This window comes from Embiotoca jacksoni, unplaced genomic scaffold, assembly GCF_022577435.1.
Source record: "Embiotoca jacksoni isolate LCO1_2020_lvr unplaced genomic scaffold, fEmbJac1.0.p SCAF_3, whole genome shotgun sequence".
In the NCBI taxonomy this organism is placed as follows: Eukaryota; Metazoa; Chordata; class Actinopteri; family Embiotocidae; genus Embiotoca; species Embiotoca jacksoni.
Genome location: NW_027185381.1, coordinates 20241747 through 20268195, shown reverse-complemented (window position 1 = coordinate 20268195; position 26449 = coordinate 20241747). Strand labels below are relative to the sequence as shown.

The 26449-nt window shown below is 41.9% G+C and overlaps 1 protein-coding gene and 1 pseudogene across 1 annotated transcript; one reads left to right on the top strand and one right to left on the bottom strand.

Annotated features, from left to right (window-relative positions):
* Window positions 1-1213: 1213 nt before the first annotated feature.
* tmem86a (transmembrane protein 86A) lies at window positions 1214-14368 on the top strand. Its single transcript, XM_069162728.1, has 3 exons — window positions 1214-1353; window positions 8071-8335; window positions 8993-14368. The coding sequence occupies exons 1-3, from the start codon at window positions 1333-1335 to the stop codon at window positions 9418-9420; spliced, it is 714 nt and encodes a 237-aa protein (XP_069018829.1). The 5' UTR covers window positions 1214-1332; the 3' UTR covers window positions 9421-14368.
* A 2109-nt stretch (window positions 14369-16477) lies between these two features.
* Window positions 16478-26382, bottom strand: LOC138205979 (immunoglobulin superfamily member 22-like; annotated as a pseudogene).
* Window positions 26383-26449: the final 67 nt, after the last annotated feature.

Below are 26449 nucleotides of genomic sequence, written 5' to 3'. Positions count from 1 at the left end.
GTAGATGTCTAAAAATATCAATGCCATAATGCAGCAGAACACGGTTCCATGTCAAACTCCTTCATTGACAACCGCATTTTAGCAAAAGTGCCAAGTATGATCAAAAAAAATGTTTACCAGAAGGTTCAGTACTTGTGTAAGATGTCCCTCTGTGGGTCAAAATGATTGCATTTTAACATTTTATTTGGCATTTAAAATTTGTTTTTGACCAGGTTAAAAAACACAGCAACTAAACAAAGGTACATGTCATGTGCGCATCAATTACATATTAACAATAACATACAAAACAAGACATAACAACAGGAACTGAGCAATAACTAATGTCTGCGCATCACAGAGGTTTATACAAAAAGTGTGGCAAAATGAATTATAAATATGTATGTAATACATAATTATACATGTTTCATAAGTCTTAGTTTCTAAATAAATTAAGTGGACTGGAGAGTAAAATATATTCATTGGAAATGTAATGTAGAAGGATCAAAATTCTGCCGAGTATTTTAGTAAAATAGTTTTCACCTCAGATTGTTTCATGCATTTTAGAGCAGTGGCTTTCCCATCCACTGAGGTTAGAACAGAATTACGTTAATCCTGAAATTAACCGGGAAAAAAAAAATCATTAATTTCCAGTGTAAATTCATCTTTGTAATAACACTGACAGTCTAAACTGAGGAGGATTTTTATATGCATGTTCCTATCATTTATCTAGGGGTCTTGATGTCTTTATTCTTAATAATACTTGATCAAAAACTCCAAATGGAAGGAAACCAGGCAGAAGATCCACAGTCTGTTTTCATGAATATCTCCGAATCAATTTTTATTAGAGAAACATTTCAGTCTCAGATAGATGTTTGTTCCTTTTTTTTAATGTCTGATTTCTCGCACCCGATCTGACCCATTAACACTGAATTGTTTAATGCACAGTCCAAAATAAGCTCCACACGTCTTATCAACCAGCTCCATTTCTGTAAAATGTAAATAAAGGCCATCTGCTCCGATATGTAAACAAGACACTGACTCCTCCTATCCGGGCGTCCCTGACGTCTTGACCCGCCCCCAAATACGACCGTTCTCTGCTCCTATTGGTTAAAAGTAAAACGCCCGCCCGCGTCGGGCCCGATCTCTGCTCCTATTGGTTAACAGCGAAAAGGGCTGCCCCACGTTGCGGCTGCTCCGCTGCCGCCTCCTGAACGTCGGACCGCCCACCGGATCGAGGACAAAAACAATCGGCATCCCTCTGGCAGTCCAACATAAACAAGAGGACCCAAACGAGTTTAGACATTATCCACTTTTTTTTTTTTTTTAACCGACAAGGACAGCACCGAGGGAGAAATGGTTTCACCGGTAACAGTGGTGAGTGTCAGCTTCAAACCTGCCTTTGAAACAAACAGGAACGAAGAGCAGCTAGTTTAGCTCGTTACATGTTAACGACACTTCCGAGGATAACCTTCTTAATATATTTCTGTTTTTACATGTTTTATTATCTCCAGTTACTAATTGAGCAATTAGTTTTGATTACACACACACACACACACACACACACACACCCTGTCATACTTTGTCTGGGAAGACCAGTGCATAGCTCTTAATTGTCAGTAAACAAACATGTTCGCTAAATTAAAAAAATTAAAAAAAAAAATGCTCATCCAGGTGCCCTTGAACAGCCGCACTGACGTCTGGTTATTTGCACAATATGCATGTGTTTGTGTTAGAGACTCAATGAAATAACTTTTAATGAAGGCCATTTCCTTGATATTTGAGCTCAGCAGCAGTTCACTTTTCCTTGTCGGTGTACTCCACGTACACATAAGGACGTTTCTACACGTTTCAAAAGGCAGCCCCAGACGAAAAGAAAAGCTCGTCATGTGACGACCTTTTTTGTCCCCCCCCCCCCCCCCCCCCCCCCCCAACCACCCTTTCCTGTGCCCTCCAGTAACGCATGCGCCGACCAATGCTGCTCGACTGTGGTTGCCTTTCTTTTTCATCTCCTTTGCTGAAGCTGAGCTTTATATAGGCTCTATTGTTTAAGCCTGCCCATCAGCTTCATAACGGACCCGACCGTGAAAATGAACATTTTGACAGAAAAGATGAATAATTGAAGCGGCTCCAGCATCCTCTTACTGTGACAGGACTGCTATGAAATGTTACCCCCCCCCCCCCCCCCCCCCCCCCCCCTTTGAAGGATGGTGTAACTTGGCCTGTAGTAAACCCTGATGTCTGTCCTGGGGTGGGGGGGGTGGTGGCTGTGTGGATGAATGCTTGCCACACAGACTAGTTGCCTTAGTGATGGGGATAAAGTGCAGGTTCGGGGTTTGACTTTCATGAAGCCACGGCCGGTGCTGCAGTGAAAAGTATGTAAAAAAAAAACACCTTTGGGCGGCGTTGTTTTCTTCTGATGTCGTTTAAAGGAAAAAAAAAAAAAAAGAAGTAAGCAAGCGGTGACATCACAAAACAGCACGTTGACTATTGCTTTTAATTTGCTGCATTTTTGAAAACACCGGTCTCAGAAATTCACTATCCCTGGCTTGAGCATGTGGTGTGTTCGCTGTCTAGCTCTGCTCAGAGGTCAAATGTATTGTGGGAAGTGAATATTGCCCCGTTGAAGGCTGCTGTAGCTAAGTTGTTACATATACATAAGATGCAGTTAATATTGGAGTAAAGTAGGTTTTGAGAATCACTGCCACACTCGCTGACGTCTGGCGAACAGATTGTTGTGCTCTTAAGGGAACTTATCAACTTGGGTGTCCTTTACAGATGATGTACAATGAGCCGCTGAGAGCACATCCACTCTCAGACTGGCACATACTGGCCTTCGCAAATATGGACTTTTGCTCTTGTTGGCAGGTACCTGCTGTAGCCCAGACATACAGCTGGGGCTTCACTCTGCTTTTTGGCTTTATTAATAAAATCGTAGTGGCTTGTCAGTGTTATCCGTTAAGTTAAGTATATAATGTAGCAAACAGGTTATGTTACAAAGGTAAACAAATAATTCAAGTTTAGTATTATTGTAGGTTTTCTCTGAGCAGGAATGCTACCTTCTGCTGCGCTGCTCGTCTACAGTTGACCTGAAGTGATCCTTGGAATTAAAGCAGCTGTAGGATGGAAGGAAACAGAGCTGTGTGATGCTACGTAGAAATAAAGATGTCATATGATTCACATGCCAGCTGAGCCTGCAGGGACCAGACTTATGTTACAGTTACCCCTCTGCCAAGTTGAGTACACAAGAGTTTACAGGTCTTTAAATATTTTCCTATATCATGTTTCTGACTCTGAATGGTCGAATAGATGTCCTGCTGGCTGGATGTTACTCAGTGCTTCTGTGCTGTACTTTAGGTTTTTTTTGTTTGCTGCTAACGGCTGCATGTTTCTTCCTGGGCTGTTGTTAGGTTAGGTTAGGTTAGGTTAGGTAGTTACTTTATTAATCCCCAAGGGGACATTTTTTTTTCCGCTACAGCAGCATACAGGAAAGCAATAAAATAATAATAAAATAACAAAAAGCAATAAAATGACAGTAAAAAAATTTGTTTTAATATAAAATGCACATAATATAAAATATACAGTACAGTATATATATATATATATATATATATATATATATATACAAACAACCAAGAAACACAGACAACAGTGTTATTGTTGTGAAAAAAATTTGGAGTGACTTTTACTTAGAAAAAGCTCGGTAACAACAGAAATCCCTTGTAATTTTTACTCAGGAAATAATCAAGTAAAATTGATATTAATATTTGTAACATCGAAAGTTTTAAAGTAGATTTTACGAGCAATTATCTTTCCTGGACACAAAACTGACTCACTCTTTGCTCATAACTTTCACTCAGATTACCTTTGTATGTAATTACAAAACCTTAATAAAAAAAAATACCTGGTCTTTCAGGTTTAAATAACTAGCTGTTCTTTACTTTATTTCAAAAAAACTTAAGAAGCTGCTTCTGAAAGGCAGAAATGAGGAATGAATCAGCTTGAAATAGATCCTTGTCATAAAATAAGTGAAATATCTTTATGTTACTAAGTACAACATACCAAGATGTTTTTCATTCAAAACATCAACTCAACTGCAGATAAATATTAGACAGGAACCCTCGTGCAAATATGAGCGTGCCGGATATTTGTTGATCTGAAAAACAATTACCCACGCCACATAATTTAGCCATTACATTTATTAGCTGCAAAGACGTCACGGGAGGCATTTTGGCTCGCAGAAGATGCACACAGCATAAAGCGTGACTTATCAGTTCTGTAAAATCACCACATCCTCTTCTGCAACCGAAAACCTGCATGTCACACAAACGTGAGCAGCGTTGTGCCTCGAAGTCATCGACCGGAAGCTGGAAGCACGTATGCCAGCACAATAACTAGCTACCTAGGAGGCTAACCTGGGAAGCTAATGCCGACGTGAAGTCTCCACCACTGAAACACAGACTTTAACCAACTGAACCAGGAGTGAACAGTTAGAATTTTTTTTTTTTTAGTATAATTATTTGTTTGTTTTTTGATACAAGGCCACTTTGGAAAGAGGAGTTAATCCATCTCGACGTTAACTCCCAACAAAACAGTTCAATGTTTGTTAGTAACCATGCAAATTCAGTCAATCATTAACTATCATTGTTCAGCAGGGGACAGAATCAGGTGTTTGCAGCCAGTCAGCTGTACTGTTAGCAGCTCTTTATCAAGCAGCCTCTATTTATAATGTAATCGCTCAGACTGCGAGACGATGACAAAATGATTCATTTTCTTTGCCTTTCAAATGAAGCTGTGTATCCTCTTTTCTTTTTTTCTTTTTTTTTTTACGCCGCTGGCGACGGCCGCCTGTCACACAGGACTAACAGCCATTACTAATGTCCCTGTCCCTTCAGTGTCCCCGTAGACAGACAGACCGACGCCTCAATGGATGTGAGTGCAGTGCAGTTGAAACGACACCGCGCCGCACAATCTCAATCTCAATCGAACACAAGAAAGTGAGGAGAAGAGCAAGGCTGACCCTGAGAGAAATTAAACCATCGCAACCGGCAGTTTATGAATTCCAGCAAGCAATTACGTCTTCTTGGTGGACCAATTTGCTGCTCACTTCTTAGCATAATGGGATAGGGAAATGAAATAGTAGTAAGAGTAGGCAATTTGACAAAAACGGTAATATTCGGACACCAGATGGTATCATAATTTAGATTCAAATCTAAGCCAGCTGAGCAAAATGTTCTTTCATTGAACATTAAGCTAAATTGAGACACATGTTTTTGGTTTAAACTTCAAGAAAGAGTAGCTTTTGTATGCTTTGTGGCCTTTGTGTTTCCCATGTAACCAGTGCCGTTTTATTCTTGTCCTCTTACTGGGTAGATGTCACTAGATTACAAGAAGAACAATGGCAAGCAAAACCGAACAGTATGAAACACAGCGGGAATCAGACCAAAGGTTATGGGAAGCTCTAACTTCCTTCCACCTTCCTCCCCAGAGTCTGTACTTATTCTCTAAACCCCTCATTAGACGGATGATCTATGCGTCCACTATTTCCATAGATAAAAATCAAACTGCCTACAGATTTTACTGCACTTTATAAATAGACTGGCTGGATGATAGCCTACTTGGAGTCGTCTTCGAATCCCAACAGAAAAATGTTGTGCTTTCTTGTATCCTGTGATTCAGTAACCACCAGCGGCTTTGATAAACAGTATTCTGATATTGGCTGGTCTGGGAGTGCTGCCAGGGTTATCTCACTGCTTTGCACCCATTTGGCCTTAACAGGATAGATAAACTCACCATACACTCACACACACAAACATGGCAAAGCACACGTGGAGAGAAGAGGAGGGCACCAGTTCCTATTATACAGCTTTAGTTTTTGCCTCTGTGAAAAATTCCTCTCATGCTACTTGTATGTTGAAAAGACTGATAATATATTTGATGGATGTTTAAGCAAAACTCAAAGAGTCGTTTGACCATAAAAGGCACAGCATAACTACAGATGATTTTGATGCTCAAGTAGCCGGAGCAGACAGCAGGAAAATCCTGTTATTTCTCTTTTTGATGTTTAGCAAGCTGAAAATAGAAGGAAAGCTGAGACAGCCTTTATTTGTTTAGATAAATAGATTCACAGAAAAAAAATTCATGGTCACACGCTATGTTGCAAATAACGCTTTATATAAATAATCTACTTAACAGTGGTTTCCAAGATAGTAACATCTGTGATTTAAGTACAATATTGTAAAATAAGCAGAATTAACAGCAATTAAATATATCACGAATTACAGATATAGAGACACGTATACATTTGAGCTCGACCGATTTATTGGTTTATCGGCTGATACTGGCCAATCACAGACGTATCTATAATGGAGAATATATTATATACATGAAAACCTTTTTTTTTTTACAGATCTTAATGCAGAAAACGATGCTTTGGGTAACTGTTTCAATGTACTGATGTCATTTTGGACAATACATTCTTTGCTAAACTGGTAAAATCCTACTTTGAGAGAACAGTTCAAAATTAAATGTCATATTTTTTGGTTCTGAACCAATCTACCAAAACCCCCACTGGAAGATGTTTTGAGTGGTCGCGAAGGCTCACAAAACAGTAGCGTCTCTCAGTCTAAGTCAGTCCTCAAGTCATTTGGAGCTTCATATACTCCATAATCAGATATTAATGATAAAGAGAGCCAGTGTAGTTCAGATGAAACTGTTCTCTCTGGTTAGTTTCGGTCAGGAGTCTTAGCAGCGTTGTGGCTTTTTTTTTTGTTTTAAATGGTGCATTACTGTAGTCTGTCAACGCTTGAGGGCAACATGTGAATTTATTTAGTAATGGCGAAGGCGGGAAAAAGCTCTTCCTCTTTCTTGATTTTGTCTGAACATGTTCGCGAAAAAGTGTGAACTTGGGTGTCGGATCGCCGTTGTTTTCCCGCTGGTATCGGGTACACCAGTGCAGGCTTGAGGTCAAACACTGTGCTTGATCCTGTACTGTAATTTGGTCTGCTTTGTTATTGAGTAGTTGTGCAATCAAGGGCATTCCCATTTCTCCCCTCCTTCAGGAGAATAATGACCTAAAGTGACCCCCTCATTCTCTCCTAACCTCTCTCCATCTCACCACCTCTCCTTTCTCCCTTCCACGTGTCCTCTCCTAAATCCAGCTGTGGTCCGAATGTTGGCAACCCCATCCCACTCACCACCCCCCTCCCCCGAAGCGTCGCTCTTCTCTGCTTCCCCTTGCTTCTTTTTCTTCTGTCCTAGTTACATGTGGTTTTGTGAACTGAGCAATCAGAGCAACACTTTTCTTCTGCAGCATTTTTCTCACCACAGGATGTTTGTGGTGAGGGATGCTGAAGGCTCACTGGAAAATTCACTTGGGACATCAAATCAGCAGCTCCTGTCCAGTCTTTTCAGACCTCTCCCTGCTGCCCTCTGATCCATTATCCTACCTCCTCCCCCTTTTCTCCCTGTCTTACATTCCTCATCTCTCCTCCAGTGATTTCAGCTCTAGTGAACCCTCACTCAGTCCCTCTCCCTCCCTACTCAGCCTCGTCCCTTCTCCTCATCTATTTATCCCCCGGGCCTACCCCCCTCCAGAATGATTCTCAAAACCGTCATTCCAGAGGTGTTGTGAAACCTTTTTCTTTCTTTTTTTTTTTTTCTGACCCTTTTGGGCCTCATCTATTTGGACAGAAATAAATATGACTGATAATACAGCTGGAAAGAAGAACTTGAGCCATGAATGTGATACAAGACTTCAAATAAGTCAAAGAAGAAGAAATACAAAGGTTACAGGTAGTCAAACGAACAGCGTGGGAGCTTTTTGCATTTCCCTTTCTACTAGCTGTTTCCACCAAGTTTCAGCGACAAGACGTGCGTATCTGATGGTGATGAACTATCAAAGCATGCCTGAAAACTAAGTTTACAACTGAGTTTAATGCTTATCTTTTAATCTGACGTTTGGACCGACTGTGATGCATCTAAATCTAAGTTGATGTAGAGTATCACATTGTTTAAACACTGAACAAAATCACAGAATGTAAGTGCAACCGGCTACGACTCACTAATTCATGTAAATATTAAATCTGCTTCCAGGTCAAGAGTGAAGGCCCTAAACTGGTGCCGTTCTTCAAGGCGACCTGTGTTTACTTTGTCCTGTGGCTGCCCACCTCGAGCCCGTCCTGGTTCAGCGCCCTGATCAAATGTCTGCCCATCTTCTGCCTGTGGGTCTTTTTACTGGCCCACGGCTTCAGCTTCCTCGGTGCTCACTCCAATGCCCGCAAGATCTTGGCCGGTCTCATCTTTTCTTCTCTGGGTGATGCCTTTCTCATCTGGCAGGAGCAGGGCTACTTCGTCCACGGTGAGAGAAAATCTGGAAGAGTATTTTTTTTTTTTTTAAATTTAGATTAGATAATTCTGATTTATTTCAACTCTTGCAGTTTTAATTATCACTAATATTGATCGTAGCATTATTGTGTCTGTGCAGGTAATGCTACCACTGTAAAGGGTCAAAGGGGAAAGAAACACGAGCTAGATGATTATGCATGTTTTAAATAAACCTTTAGCTCCAGGTTAGACAAACAAGGTAAAGAAAATAAACATCCATCAGGGTTTGCATTGATAAGTCCTGGATCAGCTGTAGTTTTTCCTGAAAAAGACGCATTCTTTCAGAGTTTCACTGAGCTCTTGATTTTGATTTCACCTCTAAATAAAATGGCAGCTAATGTGAGAGAACTTTTCTTCATTTTGTCCGATCGTCTGACTGCTCCTGTTTTTTTTTCGGCCTGTTGAGTACAGAGTTATCACAACCAACAGAAACACTGGACAAATCTACAAATTATGGTCACATTTGTAACATGTTAGATGAGCTTGCTTTGCACTTCACCATGTGCCTTTCTTCAAGATTTAATTCAAGATATTTTCATGAAGCTTTATTTTACATTAGATGTATTGATAGCACACTTTTTGTGTGTCATATTTAGATTTTTAATTTTTTTATATATATAATGTCTTACAGGCCTCCTGATGTTTGCCATCACCCATATCCTGTACTCTTCCGCCTTTGGGATGAAGCCCCTTAACACACGTGCTGGCCTGGTGATCACTGCTGTGTCCTCTCTAAGCTACCTCCTGCTTTACCCCTACCTGTCCGGCCCCTTCACCTACCTGGTTGCCGTCTACATCGCCCTGATCGGCTTCATGGGCTGGAGGGCCATTGCGGGTCTGCAGCTGGCCAATGACCTGTGGACCTGGACGAAGCTGTCCGCCTGCCTGGGCGCTGTCCTCTTTATGGTCTCCGACCTCACCATTGCCGTCAACAAGTTCTGCTTCCCGGTGCCCCATTCGCGAGCCATCATCATGGCCACCTACTACGCCGCGCAGATGCTCATAGCGCTGTCGGCCGTCGAGTGCCAGGACGTGAAGGTGGCCAGGAAGAGAACATGAGGTACCGCAGTCTCCAAAGCGCATGAGGCCGGGGAGGTGGCAGCTGATCCCCCCTCTGGCCCTGAGTGATCATGGACACATCTCACTGCCAGATCCCCAACCCTTAGCCTTCATCTCAGTGTGGCGCTACCACACCGTTGTCACCACGGCGACTGGCTATCACCCTACTATCCCACTAGTATGGTAGTATCACATGTGTCTTCTTACCAAGAGCACACAATAGTATTATCTTCAGCCTTCAGCAGTCCTACCTGCCTCCTCCAAACCTAGGATGGCTGTCTCTAACCTTGTTACCATGGCGACAAGTGTAGTGATATTAACCTGCTATATATAGAGTATCACTTTACGTTGAACTGTTATGTTTTACTTTATAACGGAAGCATGTCACAGGGCACCTTCAAGGAGTGTGTGTGGGAGAGCGATGGTGTGTGAGCAATGAGCATTCATGTGTTTGATTACCACTCTTACCTCGCTTTCACACACCGTCACCAGACTGACTCCGAGCACACTTTGTGTGGTCCAATAATATAATTTAGCAAGTTGTGTTTGTCTTTTTTTTTTTTTTTTTTGCAATTGAGTTTTTTTTTTTTTTTTTTTTTGCCAACTTGCCCATGTTTGTTTATTCCCTCTGTGTTCCCCTGAATTAAGGGTGCTATTCTCAAAGTCAGGAGCATATCCACACACGCACCTGTTTTTATTATCTAGAGTCGCTTCCATTTCCCTCACAATAACCGCACTGCCTTTGTTCGGTCCACTGTTTTAACATCCCGCCCAGTCTGCGTGGATGAATTGAATTTTTTGTTTTCTGTTAGGATGTCCTTGAATTAGTCGATGTGCAGAGAGAGAGAGAGAGAGAGAGAGAGAGAGAGAGAGAGAGAGACACACAAAAAGGAAGCCAGTGAGGTTGAAAGGGAGGGAGGGAGGAGTTGCGTGTATAAAAGACATTGTGTAGCGCAGCTTTAGTGATCAAACATGTATGTTTGGGGAGGTCGAGGTTGTTTGTGGGAGCTTGGTCTCTACTGTTGAGATGCTGTAGGCACCGCTGTCACAAACAGAGCACAGTAAACATTGTAGTCACATTATAACATCCTGTACGCTGAACCTGCGTCTCCTTTTTGAGTTGAACCTGCCGGGCATTCGTTTTGCCTAATGGCAGTTTTTTTTGGGTTTTTTTTTTTGATGAAAAACACAGTAGGTGCAAATGTCAACACACACACCTGAGACCCACGGCTCCTGCTGGTTTGGTTATTTGGAAAAGTTCACGGGATCTCATTGCCACACGAGCTCAGGCAACCCATGCTGTCACTGGCCATGTTATGAAGAGTGAAAAGAAAGAGCTACGTCGCAGTCAGGAGTCTTTTTGCTTATCGACTCTGTGTGTGTTTACGTGGGAATCAGAAAGCAGTCAGTCACTCATAACGGCACAAACATGCACACGAGCGTTCACATTGCCTCGGGGGCAGCCTGTCCGAAAGAAAAAGGAAAAAAAGAAAAGAAAGGAAGACAAGGGAACTGGCTTGTCATGTGAGGGAACAGTTATACCATTATTCCCAATAATTCCCTCTCACAGGACACTCCATCAGATTTAATCCCGCAAAATCCACCCCGGCTAATCCCCGAGAGGTCGTCTGACATTTTGTCTTTCATCTCTCACACGTTTCCCCTCCTCACCTTTCATTTGTTGTCGCCCTCTGCAAACACTTTATGTCCAAATGAAGTGTATTACTGAACATTTGTGAAAAATACGTTATACTTTCTCTTCAGACGTCGACATTTATGTATGTTTTTGTGTGTGTGTGTGTGTGTGTGTGTGTGTGTGTGTGTGTGTGTGTGTGTGTGTGTGTGTGTGTGTGTGCTGTGTGATACGAGTCAGAACCAACTCAAAGCCAGAAATGCTGTGAACCAACCTAGTTTATATGGAGTAGACACACTACTGGATAGTTTTAATGTATTCTCACAATGCTCTTAAACTTGTCTTCATCCCTTCCTCCTCTTCAGAGCATTAACTCTGTTAAGTTGGTATTTGTGGGATATCTTGACTTTACATAACAGTGACTAGTGCTGGACCTGCCAACTCTTCATACGTCAGCAGCATTAAGATTAATACCACTAACAGTTTATATAATAGAAAGAAAATCAGTTTTATCGCAAATAAATAGAAGGAATTGAAACAATTAACGGCAATAAATAAATAGCAAAGGGACAGATATTGTTGTTTAATAGAAACAACCAAAAATCACATGCTGTTTCCACAGTATGCTGTTTACAGGATAAACAGGCATAGAAAAGAAACAAACCCATGTTGTGGGTTTCTTCGGCTGGGTCTTTGATCCTTAGAGCTGTCAGTAACACACACAAATTGTGCACAAAACACACAATATGTATTGATGCATCACATCAGCCACCATGACAGATCTGCAGGCAGATCATGGTGTTGACACGCTTCAAGGCTTTTCACGTCAACAGCAGTTTCTGCTTTGACCAAGAATGACACTCGTGTCCAAGTGGCTATCCTCGACTCCCGCTCTGCCAGATAGTTCCTCAATCCTCCTCTCAGCCTGTCAGTGTGCTTGTCAGCACAAAATGTGTGCTTTATCAGTAAAAAAAAAAAGTGTTTCATTAGTCTGGGTGTATGACCACTTGTTTTCTGTTCCATGTTGTAATTTGTCCTCCCTGCGTTGCTGTTAGAAAAAAGTACTCAGAGGCTTGGTTCAAAATCAAACATATCGGACATTTATTCTCGCAAGAAGGAGCAAATACATGCCACCCTCAAAGAGAGGTGTCCCAGCAGTGCTTCCCGTCACTCCCTCCGTAGGGCAGCTTTTATACAGTGTGACAAACAGTTGACAGTCACCCCCCAATTCCTTTGTATCTGCTTTCGTATGGTAATACTGTTTAGATTTGCAGTTCACAAGATAAGGACACAAGGGGAGTCGTCAATTAGATGCGGAAAGTAAAACAAAAAGGAATCACTTGCAAATAAGACAGATGACAAAAGAGACTTTTCGGAGCCTTCTTGATAAGAGACTTTCCGGAGCCACAATGCAAACAAGCGGAAGAGGCAAATCTTTTCTTTCCATCAGTTGCAGAGGCCGACTCCGCAGTACTTCTCCCTCTTCTCATCGCATCCACCTCCCTAGCAGTGCACGTTCTGTCTCTGTGCCGAGAGCCATCCGCAGAGGCTCGCTGGCAGACATTCATTTGTCTGTTTATTCTGTCTTAAATCAGGGTTTAGTGGAGGACAAGTGGGGCTGCTAGTTAACACAGCTGACTCCAGCGTGCAGCCTCAAGTAAAACCATGAGGCCATGGTGAGACTGAGTCAAGCCGTCTTGCTCATCCTTACTATGTGGGCAATTTATGTAAGCACTACGTCTTTGTCCTCTGCCACACGAAGCCTCTCTGACTTTTCCTCCCACAGTTGTAATGCTTCCACACCAAAAGACAAGATGTATATTGAAGGATATTTCCCACACGGGACTTTTATAAGTGAAGTTTCTTTTCTTGATGTTCTGAGAGTGATGGATGATTGGAATTCATTAAAGCAAGAAATTAACTGATAACATGCTGATTAAGCGCATTGCCATCTATTGTGTCCACTGATGGGATTTAGTTTCAAATACGGGCTCTGTTTCCCCTCCAAAGTTTCTGCCTTTATTGGGCCACAAATAATCAAAGCTTAAAGCATTATAGAAAACTGAACTCATTTGCCTGAGAGGAACTTGTTGGCATTAGAGACCTCTCATGTATCAAACAAGCTTTTGTTTTGCAGGTGACACAAGTCCTCCTCCTCGCTGGTGCAGGATTGCTTTCGGCCTTCCACTTGGGAAGGAGGTTATTGTTGAGCGATATTGTCACTAGAATTAGGCTAAGAGGTGAAATATGACACACGGGGGAAGAGTGTGTTCCCGTTAGCTACCATCCTGTTCCCCCACAGATGGCAGGCCAGCAGGAGCATCACTTTACCTCAGCCAGTCAACAGCCCAGTTGTCCTGAGCTTTATGTGCGCAGACAAAAGAGACCCGAGAGAGCTGCGGGAGGCTGGTGTGGTTTCGGCCTCCACAGTGAGCTGGACCCAGGAGCTGTTGTAGTAGAGAGGGCCCGTGGTTTCACTTGGCCCTCTGAATAATATGGCACTTTGCTTTGGTTTCATGTTTTTCTTTTTGGTGTTTTGTTTCTTGTCTTTGATTTAAAATCTTTGCTGTTGCGTGCTGTGGTCAGGCGACATTCAAAAACCATCTTTACTTACTGACAAGTAGGTGGAAATGAATCCTCCACATCAGTTCTCACTAAACACCAAGGTGTTTTTATTACTACAGCTGACAGCCCTCCAACATCAGTATGAGCTCATGAGAAGTATGTAAAACACCCATCTTCCCTTTGTAATATCTTTCTCAATCTACTGCACTTTTCTGAACCCAGAATAAGGCCAGTCAATCTCTCTTTAAAACTATCAGCTAAAGTGTTTAATGCAAAGGATTGTTGTGTACTGTATCCACTGAAGTATATGCTCCTTTTTTTCTTTATTTTTATTCTTGAAGAGAGAAAACAAAAGTTGCTGTTTTGAAAGTGACAAATCAACATGTGGGATTCAGCATTTTTCTTTAAAAGGCATTCATTTCTCTTGAAGTCTTACCAAACCTTTATGTATGAACCTTTCTTAAAAGTGTTATCCTTTCATTTGTAGCAAAATGAAAGCCCAATGAGTTATTTTTGCCTGTCACTGTGGTAAAAGCCAAGTTTTCTTTCCACAAATATGGACCCATTTGACCTTCTTTTATGAAAAAAGTTTTAGTTCTATGATATACTTTCCCTTATTGTCCTTGATTTTCACTTTGTGATTTCTTTCTTTCATGACTGTAGGGATTAAATAGTTTCTTTGATGTACTGAAACTGCTATGAATGTGAATATCTATTGGAGAAATAAATGCAATTACAATGCAACTTCAACATGACGTCCTTTGGTCTTATTTTTGTGTGCGTGTTGTTTCCTAGGATCAAAGGTACCCCTCATTCAAAATGTCAGCTGATATTTATAACTCTTTGGTGTTTCTGTCTCTACCGAAGCTTCTGGTCCTCAACAGCTAAAGTGCCATTACGACAGAAAGGACAGGACGACAACAGAGAGCTCTGTTCTAGTAACTGCTGCACTCTATTGTCCGGCCGAGGTGGAAAATTTGTTTTCACCGGCCTTTAACCTCGTGGAAACTCACCCAGACTGCTCCCAATGAGGCTCTTTCTCTCTTCCTTTTTTTGTCTTCCTCTAGCCTTTTCTTGTTCGGTCTGCTTCTTTTTTTTTTTTCTTCTCTCTGCCCAACATGCACACACACATCTTAAAGTTTATTCTCGTGGGATTTGTGCCAGTTCTCTCCAACTGTATCTCATTCATTGGCAGCCAAAGTCTTGCCATCAAAGAAGTCCAGTTTTCGATGAAAATGAGGCACCTCTGTATTAGCCGTTATGAAAAGAGGTTTGTTGACACTTCCTTAGACATAATAAAATGACCTGAGATTTCCAAATAAACATGAAAAAACTGCTGAACAATACTGCTCCAAATTATATTGGAGAAATCTTTTAAAAAGTTTTCATCTAGCATCTCTTAGATTCAGTAATTTGAATGCCCTGTGATAGAACATTAGAGAGAATTATCTGAAATGCATGATAAGTCAGTTCCCTTTGAGTGCAGCAGTCATTTGTTTCCGTCAAACACCTCGATTGACTATTCAAGGTTTCACTCCAAACTACTTCCACTTTATTGTGCCTCAGCTGAGCGGTGAAGAGGCGGAAGGTACCGATGACGTCGGTTTAGTGCCTGTTGCCGCTTAATTGATTTGAACCTGGCAACCTGACCCTGCCAGTCCCCCGGTGGGTCTGTAGAAATGGAATTGTGGGAGCCAGCAATAGTGACGTCAGGATGGAGAGGGTTTGTAACCTCCCTCTGTCTGTTTGGCAGCTCCTTACCAGACCACACTCAAGTCTTAAACAACAGCAGGCCACTTGGAGGAGATGCCTTTTGAAAGAGGCTGTCAGGCATCTTTAACTCGAGGGAAGACATCACACACCGCAGTCGGAAAGTTTTGGGACACTTTTTCTTATGTTTCTGCACACTGGACTGAATCACAGAGGGGTTAAAAAGTGGACGTTCAAAGAATCAAGTAAAACCACAATGGATGATTGGATTTTTATGCATACATTCCCCCGATTTGAAAACAATGCAGCAGGTTAGCAATCCTAGATACATAAACAAGACAAACAATGAGTTCTTGTTAATGGCCGAATACTTGATGTGACCGGTTGATCGCCTGACCTCAAACCAGCTGAACACGTGTGTCGCTTGCTGAGATCAGACTGACGGAAGAAAAAAACAAGAAGTGAAAATGTGTGCAGTGCAGGCCTCAGTTGCGAAGTGTCGTCGATGTCTATGAATGTCCGCTGTCTCTGGTTTCAAAGCATTTGCAACTAAATACTAAACATGCTTTAAGTTTGTTGTAACTTGTCAAATTACTTCCTGGTACATCAATGTTTCATTATATAACTAATATAATGATGGATTACAGAGAGAACACTTTTTACAGCAGTTGGGGGGCAATTTCTGTTTTTGTTAGAGATCCTTTTTGAGGCCATGGTGCATTTTTTTTTTTTAATCATCTACAGTGAAATGCACCAGGCAGAAGTGGAGATGTGACAGCAGGCTGATATCCCATAATGGCATTAGGCCGGATTCAAACACAGCACAGACTCACAAAGTAAAGCACAGGGGCCAGTGAGATTTAGATTTTGACTTCTTGCATAATCATCAGAAAACCATGCTCTAGACTATCTGCTGTGATGAGGTGGTGCATTGTTATAGTAAAGGATTTTTGCTTTGAATCTTATGTAGACACACACTCAGCAAGTCTTGTCAAGCAAGTTAATTGGGAAGAACTGGAAACCCAGGAGAGAGAAAAAAAAAGAAGAGATTTAGATATTTCTATAGAGAGAAAAGCATGTGTGACTTAGAGTGAAAGGACAATCTCTCCAGCTGACTAGTGAGTAATAATCCCCAAACATTAATGTGCTAGAGTCTGACCTCTGGTGTTCATTTGATGTACTATCAGAGCAAAGCGTGTAGGCAAGGATGAAGGGTGAAAAACAGCATTTTCAACAAATAGAGATCAATCCCAAAAAAGAGAAATTAAAGTAAATCAAGAATCTGAGACCCTGGGAAAAATGAATAGTCACAGTCATTGAAGCATAAGATGAAGTGCATTTTTCATGGTATCAGACTCACAAAATTGGTCAGACTCGCCAACAGACTCTTGTCATTCTTGTCTGGAAGTCATGACAGAATAAAGGGATTAAGAATGAGTAAAGTACAGCACAACAAACAGTAATCTTAATTGATATATTTTTCTGCTCCCTTTCTCTGTTAAAACCTACCACATGTCACCAGGTTGGAGGAACACTTGGCCATCCCCAGAGGGTTTTCCAGCACCGGTGTGTATTCTCCTCGGTCTTTGGCTCCACATGCGGGGATGACCAGGGTGCCCACGCCGTTGGCTGTGCTGTGCCAAAACCGAGGGGGAGTCTGAGATCTCCGATGCCCCTTTCTACCAGCAGGCCTACACAGGGGAAATAATCGTACTTTTAGGGGATCAACTTAGGAAGTTACCATAATTGTTTCAATCAATACTGCACAGATATTTCAGGCACTGATATCAGTAGCCATGTCTTTTATACCTGTGGTGTCGGCAGTCCTTGGTAAGCACAGCTCGTGGTGCAGTCGTGTCCTCTGCGAACAGCACGATCCTTCAGAGGCAGCAGGAAAGTAGGCTTCACCTGACGAGGTGGTGAGACATATTCCTTCAACCGAAGACTGCTGAGGCACTCTTGGAAAAAAATAAATACAAGAGACATAAATACAAGAAAGTAAGCACTCATTTGATATCAATGATCAATGATATCAAAGATCGTGAAATCAAATGTCTCCCCTCTCACTTTTCTCATTAGCAATAATGAGAGGCTGCTTTGAGTCTAAAGGATCACTGTCACCAATAGAGTTCTGTGCGATGACCCTGAAGTAGCACTTCCTCCCTGGCAGAAGTCCAGGGACGGTATACTTGCTGCTGAAGACGCACTCGGCCACAGTGAACCAGTAGGCGGTGCTTGTGTCTCGTTTGAGGTTGACATAATGAGCTCCCAACTCTGGACCCCAAAAACCCTTCTGTTTTACTCTAGAGTAGAGATAGACTAGAGATGATTTTGATGATGTCACCCTTGATGATAATTTGTAGTTTAAATTAAATATCTCACCTATGGGCTCTCCAGTACAAACCTCCTCTGTCTCCAGAGGGTCACTTGTTCCCTCCACATTGACAGCTCTGATGCGATACTGGAACGCTTGGCCCTCCTCCACTTTGTCATCGCTGAAGGCGGTGGAGCTGCTGTCCACCTCTCCGACCCTGCTCCAGGACTTCTTACCTGCAGCACGGCGCTAGATCACAAAGCTGTTCACCTGCTTTCCCCTGTTGTCCGATGGAGCCTTCCCCTTCATCGTGATATACTTTCTTGAGAGCTTGAGTAACTCGACTTTTCCTTGAGGAGGCTTTGGATGGTCAAAATTTTTTATCTGAATGTATGCAAATCTGTATTTATCTTAACTGTCAGATATGTGATGTCACCCACCAATCACATTGAGGTGCAGGTTGGCCACGGCAGTGCCACAGTCGCTCTTGAGACGAAGAAGAATTGCGCCACTGTCCTCTTACACAGCTAATAAAGTGAGAAAAAATATTCAGAAATGTGTACCTGCACTTTAATGTGTGTGTGTGTGTGTGTGTGTGTGTGTGTGTGTGTGTGTGTGTGTGTGTGTGTGTGTGTGTGTGTGTGTGTGTGTGTGTATGTTTGTATGACCTTTGAAAAGATCATTAGAAGATGACATCCTTCTTTGCTCAACCACCTGCTGAGCAGCAGTGAGGTGCCATCTGCAGACCGCTCCACCTTGGTCCTCTCATCCTCCGTAACCTCCACACCGTCCTTGTACCAGGTGACCTTTGGAGGCGGTTTTCCCTTGAAGGGGATCTTAATGGAGGCTGTGTGGCCTGCCTTTACAGTGACAGGTTGGGCCCGCAACATGTCCACCACAGAGGGATCGATGTCTGGGGAGTCTAGCAGAAAGAGTTCATACACTTGGATGGGCTTCTGTTGATTTTTTTCAGTTTTCAGAGTGGTTTTAATTAGCTTAAGCTTAAAGGACCTTAAATGAAACCCCCAAATGTAGTTGTTGAAAATGTCTGACTTTGACTGTTCCTAGTAAGTGCAGCAAACAGGGCCGCAGGCTAAAATCAGGCATAATAAAGTTGCCTGGATTTATGTTTCCCTGGTGTTTCTGTGTGAAAGTGGCAGGAAGTTTGTTCACAATCCACTTACTCAACAATCAAACACACACACTTACCTGCGATGGTGAGCACAGCCTCACTCACTGCTCCTTTTGCTCTGAAGGTGTACTTGCCCTCATGAGACTCAGTCACACCAGAGAAGATCAGTTTGTGGACGGCACCCTGTTTCACCACCTGAACTCCACTAAGCTCTGAAATCTGTCAAAAGACAAGACATGACACTGACTTTTTTTTTTTTTTTATATGTCAATCACAAATAAATGATTCAAATCAGAAGTGTGTGTGGGTAAATGACTGGAAGCAGTGATAGATAGCTAGATAGATACTTTATTAATCCCCAAGGGGAAATTCTTTAATTTAAAAGACCTACAGTCATATTAGTGGCTCCGTGAAGCTGCGGTCAGGCACATTTTGTAATTAGCTCCGCATGTTTTCATGCTTATGTTTGCTTATTAACACTAAATTCAAAGTGCCGCTGAGTCTCATGGGAATGTCATTAGTTTTGCAGGCAAGTATTTGACAAAGTAAACCCTAAAGTAATACACCTGCTGATGATAATGAATGAAAAATTAAAGGATTTAAAAAAAAATTCAGAAGTCGTCTTGAGGTGAACATGAGGGTGTAAACCAAATTACATTCCAAATTTCTTCCCAATAGTTTTAAAACTTTCACTCAAAACCACAAATAGTCAATAGTCAATGTGGTGAAAGAGGAAAAGATCAGGGGTCACTAAAGTCATCCGGGTCAGTTTCTGGGCAGCATACATATTCGCATTATCATTGAAATGTTCGAGTCCATCCAATAGTTGATGACACGATTTACAAAAAAACACACAAAAAAAAAACTGTTAGGTGTTGTGTTTTCCACTCCTGCCCTGCCTTTTTTTCTCTCTCCCTCATTTCCCATTAGGTGTCAATCAGTTGACTGGGTTCCACCTGTGGGAGCCGGTCAACTGTTAAGGTTTGTGGTGAGAGGTTTCGGACAGTAGGTGAGTCTGGCGTACCCTGTACATTGGCACACACATGTAGTGGTTTTCTGTGTCTAGAAACACTAGGTTTGTTGGTCGGTGCTCCCTCTGTATTTGTGTTTTGGTCAAGTGACATTTAGAGACGCCAGAGGAGTCATTTTGTTTGTTTCGTTTCAGAGATAGGTAGTCGGGATTAGTTTTGTTGTATTGATTTCAATTGTTTGGCACGACCACACCTTTCCCCTCCTCTCCCACTTTATGTCAGAGTGAATGAAATAAAAATATTGTTTATTGTTAAAATTATGTTTTGAAGTATTGTTTTTTTTTGGGCTGCTTTAGGTTCATCCCTACTAATCCCCTGAGCCAAGTAACAACTATATACAATATATTGTGTTTTGTACTCCAAATTGAATCCAATATTTTTCTAGACATTTCCCTGAAGCAAAAATATCAAACTGTTGATTGTGCTAGGGGAAATGTTATTAGGATTAACCATCTGGGGACCATGACACACACTGCCAACCATACTGCCAAAGGTCAGATATGTTTACATACGTAGGATGCATTTAAAGACTAACAGCTAATAAAACCCTTTTATCTCATATTAACTCTTACCTCCGCTCCATCCTTCACCCACACACCATCCACCTTCTCATCATTGAGAACAACACCCATCTCTGCAGGGGAGCCTGTAGGACACTGACCATCGGACATACCGCTCTTCACCGAGGCAAAACGCTCTGGATACGCACAAAGAAAAATAACTTGAATAGGGTATTCACAATGAGTCAGTTATGGTCAATTGTTGTACCTCAAACCAGTTGGCTGATATTGAAAAATGTCCAGAAATGATTACCATTGACGGTTAGATTGGCAGATGAGACATATTCGTGCGTGTCATTGTCCTGAGTGCGGACAACAGAGTACTTTCCCTCGTCTTCCAGCCGACAGTCCTCCATGATATCCTCTGCCCTCTTTCCCTTGCGTGTGAAGATGTAGCGACGGCTTGTTGTGATATCACGGCCATCCTTCAGCCAGTGAACGTGCACATCCTTGGATCTCATCTCGCACTCCAGGCGGGCCTTGCCTCTCTCCTGCGCGCGGACGTTCTTCAAGCGGCTGGTAAAGCTGACGGGAATCCCTGCATCAAAGGAAAACAGACCAGGAATGAAAGGAAGAGTCACTTTAGAGTTAATTCAAGTTTTTGACAAGTTCTATACTATAAGCGCATGCATTATGACTCCCATTGGATGTACAATGGGGAAAAAAACATGATTAGAATATGAACAGAATTTGTTTGCATCCCCACTTTATAGGTTTGTTCTTTATTTTCAGGCCCTACACATACAGCAGACCTTCATCATAGAATTATAGTTAAAAAAAACAAGAAAGAGAGACTACTCATGAATAACTATAATTAACACAACCCCAATTACTATGCTTCTGTTCGTGCAAACCCCAGAGGACAGCCACATGTCCTTGTGAAGATATTTACATGCCCCAGCTTGCACCTTGGGCAAGTAAGCATCTTGTTAGACAGAGCCGTAATAAATGAGCTTGTTGTGAGGAGGGATTTGGTGGGATTACTTTCAACTCAGCACTAGCAGGGAGGATTTATTATGCTACCCATACGTCTTTATTTGGAAGATAGGGAAGATGATGTTGTTTAGCATAGCTATGAAGGAACGAGCCCTCTAATCTCAAGGGAAGGGAGGGGGGGAAGGCAGTTGCTGTTCATCCGCACTGTCTGAAAGTTTGTTTCCCTAGAAATACTGGCTCCACTAAAACAGCCCTTTTGGGAAATACAAAACAAAAGAAAAGGCAGACATAGAAGATTTTGCAGTAACAACCCAAGAAATACTTGTCCATACAGTCAATGAAAAGCGGCACGGTGGCAGTGAGGTCTCCAATACTGATGGTGTAGTCTCCAGTGTCGTGGATTTTCATATCCTTTATCTTCAAGGTGTAGGTTAGACTATCCTCAGACAGAGACACATCAAACTTTTCATCTCTTTTTACCTCATTTCCTTTTGCCTGCAAAGACACAAAGCAGACACGTTTGGGAAAACGGCTTCCACATTATGTTTTTCAGTCTTGTACTGATATCTCCCTGGTGTTCATATTTTACACAGATGTTGTCAATATATTCGTGTATTCTTTTTACTGGAGTAACTGAGATTTCTAGACATATTTTTTTTATGAGAAAAAAGTCTCCAATCCAATCAGAAGAGATCGGATATGATTGTGTAAAAGTGCAATTAAGTCATTTAATGTGTCTTTTTGAGTCTCATACAAACCTTCTAGATGAGTGGTGCGTCAGTCTTCTTGGAAAGATGGATCTCAAACACAGCAGTCTGTCGCTCCGTCACTTTCTTCGTCTTGAAGTCGGACAAGAATTTAAGTGGTTCATCTGAATAAGAGATACAATAGAAGAAAAAAAACAATTAGGATTCAGGTAATTTACAATAAATCCTGTAATCACCCCACTGGCCCCAATGACGAGGTAAAGAGAGTGAATAAAAACAGTAAAAGTGACACAGTGTATGTAAATGCAATCACTGACATCTGCATTATGAGCAGTGAGAAGGAGCCCTGAGTCTCATTCTGCACTTGCCTGTGACGTTGAGCCGGGTTGACAGTCTCTTGTCTCCAACCTGCAGACTGTAGGTGCCCGTGTCACTGGAGCTCACACTTGAGATACACAGCAAGTGCTTGGTTCCCATCTGTTTCACTTCATATTTCCCGTGAGAGTACTGGTTCCGCAGCAGCTCTGTGCCCTGAATCGTAAATAAAATGCCTACATGAGGGGAGGACTCGCAAGTGGTTTATGTCATGGAAGCACCCATACACGAGCAAAGTTTGACACCTGAACCGACAGTTCAGTTTTACCAGAAACCACTGCATCTTTGTGTTTGAGTCCTTCAGTTCCAGCACGGTGTCGAAGACGACGTTGGCATCGGCTCTGACAGTGATGTCCTCCAGGGGCTTCAGCACGCGCGCCATCTGGTAAGATATTAAATGCTTAAATACTCATTTGCAGATTTTAAGCAAACAACGAAAAATGGCATGACATTGCATCTTCACAGTAGTTGACTTTTGTTGTCACCACCATGCTGAGTAACTGTGTAAACTTTTTTCTTCTCCATCCTGCTCTATTTTCAGCTGTTTTCACACCATATCCCAAACCTTCTCTTTTCTATGTGATCATGCGGCATGTGAACAAGCTCTCTGTATGACAGGCTCACCTCCACCTCCACTTTCTTCTTCATCTCCTTCAGCTTCTTGAGGATGCCTCTGAAGTCGGTGAAGCCTGCTCTATCCTCTCGTAGTCCTTCTTGTCAGCTCCAGCCAGGATTTCTAACATCTCCTCCTCTGTAGGTGGCTTCTTCTCCTCTCTCTTTCCCACGCTGCTACAGAGGGACAAAGATGGGAAACAAGTGTGCATGTGTGTTTACATGCAGTTATATAATTGTGTGCTGCGCTTGTGTGCATGTATGACTGATAGCATATGGATATGAGCGATGGTAGCTCAAAAGCATCTTCCTCTGTCCCTGCGGCAACACGGGTACACCGCACAGCTCTTTAGATCTCTTCCCGTAGATATTTCTGGATGCATTAAAAAAAAAAAAAAAAAGAAGAAGATCTGGGGGTGGATCAGAGAGAGCTCCATCACACCTTAACAGGTTCTGGGAGTGTCACGGCTAGTATTAGACAACGAGCTTGTGCTCCTACCGTTTCTTCAGCATCTTTTTGAAGTCCGTCGCTGAATCTAGAAACAAAGAGAGAACAACTTTCACCTGAGGCAATGAAAGAAAAAAAAAAAAAGCACGTAAACTGAACTGAAAAGCTCTAAATAACTATCACAAGTAGGAAAGGTTCACACAATATGCAGGCATCCTATAAAAGGGTTCGACTCACTTTCTGTAACAATGAGGGATATGGAGAAGGTGGCTTCTCCGTGCTTGTTGGAGGTGATGCACTTGTAGACAGCTGCATCCTCAAGGCTCAGGTTTTTAATCTGGTGTGGAAGTGATGCATTACAGATTAGATCAAATGAATTAAAATCGCTTGCTTAATCCTCACTGTGAGACTATTTTCAAACTGTCATTACATCGGGGGATCATTTTAAATCCCACTGCAGTACTTACTTGAAGCACTAGGAGGCAGTGCCACGCTAGGAATACCCAGCAAACATTTAGCACTGGAACTTAATAGTCATCCCTCAGCAGAGAAACAGATGGCAAGGGGAGATGCATATGTCAGCACCCACAAGTTAATTGCTTTATAATAGCTATTTAAGCTTCACTTAAGCTCCCCGGCTGGTACAGAGAAAGCGCTAAATCCACTCCAGTGTGGTTATAGATAAAAGGATCAGAGAGAGTTTTTTTTTTTTCTTTCTATCTACTTTTCGTCATGATGCATGGTGTGCTGTCTCAGTTGACAGAACCAAGATGGCAGAGCCCTTCAGCTTAATGATAGGCTGTACCAGAGCCACTGCACTCTGCAAGAGTCTGTTATGGTCACATTAACGTTTCAAAGCGATGCATTTTGACTCTATCTCGGTAAACGCGATTAGATTTGAATGCATTGTGGATTCATTGAGAGAAACACTTTCAGATGCTGGAGTTCAAGTCACAAAGTGAATTTGGCAAAATGAGTGGCATCTGTGTGTACATATGATAAACCTGTCTTAAAATTAACACAGCAATCAATAAAGCAGCCAGAAAAAACACTTGAGTGCATTGAAACATTCAAAGCTACAAACTAATTATAGTGTGACTGAAATAAAACAAACAAAAAAAAAACCCTCCTTGAATAACATATTGGTTTTGCATTAGTCATGGTGCAGTTATATCACACAACACAATGAAAGCAAACAGATTCTGATATACAACAGAAAATGAAGGAGACTTAATAGTTTTGACTCCATTTTAGTATAGTGTCTATAGTGTCATTGTTTTCTTTTGATCACAGGCTCGGTTTTGTTTGCAGATACAAATACTGTCTGTTAGATCCTTTAATGAATGAGGAAAGCTATGATCTGTGTTTAAATAGTGTCAAACCTGAAGTACATGCTGATTGTTGATGTTGTCATAGAAACACTTGTCATCGTGTCAGACAGTGGGCATCCACTATCTCGTTCCCAACTAACACTGGGCTGTGGATTCCCAGTCACCTTTGCCCTGAATACTGCATTCTCACCTATGAATGACAAGAAGACAAATCAGGTCAATGTTTATTATTTGTTTGAGAATACTTAGCTTTAAGAAACTTTTGTCTTTTTTTCCTCATTGTAAATTATTTTTTAACAAACACAACATCAAATCATACTGGAGCACCGGGAATGAATGTTTAATGTACTTCAGATCAATTTCCTCTCTCTCGCGTCTTCCTGTTTTCCTTTTGAGAACCAGTGAGTTTAAGATCATCCCATGAATGCTAATGTTATGGTTATTCTGCAGTGTTCTGCATACTGTGACAGGCTATCTTCGAGTCTCTTAATCTATAATTCACAGGTAGAGCCAGGGTGAATCAGGTTCAAACACCTACAGTTTATGCAGAGCAGGCACTGGTATTCATCAGAAGTAGCGCAGACTTTCTTCCGTGGAAGTGACGAGCACCACAAGAACTCTATCACAATATCTCTGTGCTTTGTGAGGTCTTTGTCAGGACTTTCATCAGAGAGGTTTCGCAGTAACTTCACCCGGTGAGAAAACACACTTAAGTTTACACATTGCAGAAAACTTTTGTTTCCCAGTGGAGTTCAGTTTGCGTCATCCAGAGTTTCTAGGCGAACTATGGGCAAGAATCTAAAATTAGCTTGCACATAGTTCTCCTATGGTCTCAAGAGTTCACAGTTGTTTGCAATTCAATGTGAACAGAGATATTGCAGGACGCAAAGGGCATTTCATGAAATTTCAAGGTGCTGTGAAATGAAAGGAGCGGTTCACCTCACCCTCTTGGGCAGTGATCGGGCGTAGCTTCTCCTCGAAATCTGGAGCAGACTCTCCTTCTGGGATTTTTGGGGATTTCTGTACCTGGCTGAAGGACTCCACCACAGCGGAGGTCTGATGCTGAACCCCGAAGTGCTCTGATGGAGAGTAAGGTACAGCCACTGTGACAACATCAGAATCATGTGCAAACATGTCAGCAATGTTACAATGCTACAGCCGCCTAACAGACAAATAAAATGTTGTTTAATTTATTTTATTGCACCGTAATACTGATTGATGTAGTTAATTAGGGCCCGAGCACCGATGGTGCGAAAGCCCTGTTGTTCTTCGAAGAATTATTACTCTGCCTTATTATTATTCTCTGTAAACAACTTCATTTTTGAAGGCTTTATCATATTCAAAAACTCATGAAAGATGGCGCGTCTCTTAACATGTTTGGAATTAAAATTTATCAAAAGAATTTGTTTTCGTCGATCGGTGTGCCCGTGGCGTGACGGCCAAAAAGTGACCCAAAAGTCATACTATAGCATGTCGTCCAAAATGTGATAAAAAAAAAAGTCATACTATAGCATGTTGTCCTGAATTCATGCCCTGTTTCATAGGTTACAATGCAAAGAATGAAATAAGAGGAGAAGGTCATCTTAATGGATGGTTCCTACCTTCCATGGTCCTGGACGAGCCCTGGGCTACTTTTTTTTTTAAACGTGCAACATCTTTTAGTCGGGATATATTG

Coding starts and splice junctions, on each gene's coding strand:
- tmem86a (XM_069162728.1), top strand. CDS start 1,333: ATGGTTTCACCGGTAACAGTG. Junction 1,354..8,070: donor TGGTTTCACCGGTAACAGTG/GTGAGTGTCAGC, acceptor ATCTGCTTCCAG/GTCAAGAGTGAAGGCCCTAA. Junction 8,336..8,992: donor GCAGGGCTACTTCGTCCACG/GTGAGAGAAAAT, acceptor AATGTCTTACAG/GCCTCCTGATGTTTGCCATC.